Genomic DNA, 1,576 nt, shown 5'->3' on the forward strand with positions numbered 1-1,576 from the left:
GTGGCTCCTCGGGTGTCCGCTCGGTCAGACCGCTCTCTGCCAGAAAATATTCATCAATACTGGTACATGATCATGAGAATTGGAAAATTGAAGGCTGTAAACATGATGTTAAATGGCATATGATGGTAGATGGTGTGAATCCTAGTATAGTTTCAGTATAGTTTGTGACCCTGCTGAAAGTATGTGTGTTGATGTTCTAGCTGTGATATCGTCTATAATATAAAGCTCATTCCTGAGATAAACACACTCCCTGTTTACCAATATAAATTCTGCAAATTGCTTTATTTAAAAATAAGTTTCAAGTCTAATTTGTGTTTCCAGAGTGTGATGTAAAGATCATGAGTAAGAAGGGATCAAACGGCACTGTGAGATCACCAGGCTATCCTCGTGATTATCCTATCAACGTCACTTGTCGCTACTACCTAGACGGCATCAGTAATCAGTACAACTCGGAGAAGGTCATGGTGGCATTCACAGACTTTGAACTCTCTGGGTCCATGAACTCTGGAGTTATGACCTCGTAAGTCTCTATTCTGATGAATTGTAGCTAGCTCTTCTTGTTTATGCCCCCCCCCAGTCGTATGACATTGTAAGTTTCTTTTAGCATTTAACTGCTTTCAATGGGCATTCATAGGCAATATGAATGCCAACTGAACAAAGAAAAATTCAATGAAAGTGCGCTAACACTTCCTGTTGGATTTGCCTTGTTCCAATTGACATTCATGTTGCCTATGAATGCCAATTGAAGGCATTTCAATGTTTATTTTTGCCATTTTTGGAATCTTTCATCTCAAAGAAAAATTTAATTTCATTTATTGTTATTCAGCATTTATTTCAAATAATATATTTATTGTATATGCTTGTTGAAAATAAATAGAACAACCATCTCCAAGGGAGGGTCAGTGCTATCCAGCATATTATGACGTCATATAACGATTACGTCAAAATTCATAGGCATTTGTAGCCTATATGAATGCCATTTGTGGTAGGTTACATAGTGGCAATGTCAAATATATACTGATAAACTAACAACCCATACATTGTCTGGTTCACCTTGGAGGACCAGTTATCAAGTTTATACGACCAGATATCCATGCTATCTGACAGTTTAACTTGAAACTACATGTTTAAATCTCTAGGTAGACTAGAGGCGCTCATCAAGTTTTGTTGTTTGATTTTTTTGGAGCTGTACTAGAGGCCACCTGCTTGTAGAGGGTCACAAGGATAACAACGGGTCAGAAAAGTTTTGTGGTACGCTGTTTCCTCCAAACCTCCACAGTAAGGATTCACGCATGGTGCTTACCCTCGATACCCACGGGGCCTACGCCAAAAGAGGATTCTCTGCCAATTTCGAGTTCATTATAGGTAAGCAGGCGATATGTAAAGATGTAAGATTCCTTGTGCACTCAATCCCTGTTTTTGATGGAGTCCCCATTTTGATTTTGTTTTGTGATTGACTTATCACTGCCTGAAAAGTGTATTATATCATATTTTGTGGATGTGCATTATGTCTTCAAATTTTAAGAATTTTTAAGGAATTATATGTTCAAGTAGAAATTATGGTAATGCTTTACAT

General features: G+C 37.8%; 1 protein-coding gene across 1 annotated transcript; it reads left to right on the forward strand.

Moving 5' to 3' along the window:
• Positions 1–321: 321 nt before the first annotated feature.
• Positions 322–1,365, forward strand: LOC110444053 (protein SpAN-like; the record flags this gene model as incomplete). Its single annotated transcript, XM_021488477.1, has 2 exons — positions 322–520; positions 1,187–1,365. Coding segments are annotated over 2 exons (378 nt in total), but the record flags the coding sequence as incomplete, so codon positions are not given.
• Positions 1,366–1,576: the final 211 nt, after the last annotated feature.

This window comes from Mizuhopecten yessoensis, unplaced genomic scaffold (genome assembly GCF_002113885.1).
Source record: "Mizuhopecten yessoensis strain PY_sf001 unplaced genomic scaffold, ASM211388v2 hete_35977814, whole genome shotgun sequence".
Classification (NCBI taxonomy): domain Eukaryota; kingdom Metazoa; phylum Mollusca; class Bivalvia; order Pectinida; family Pectinidae; genus Mizuhopecten; species Mizuhopecten yessoensis.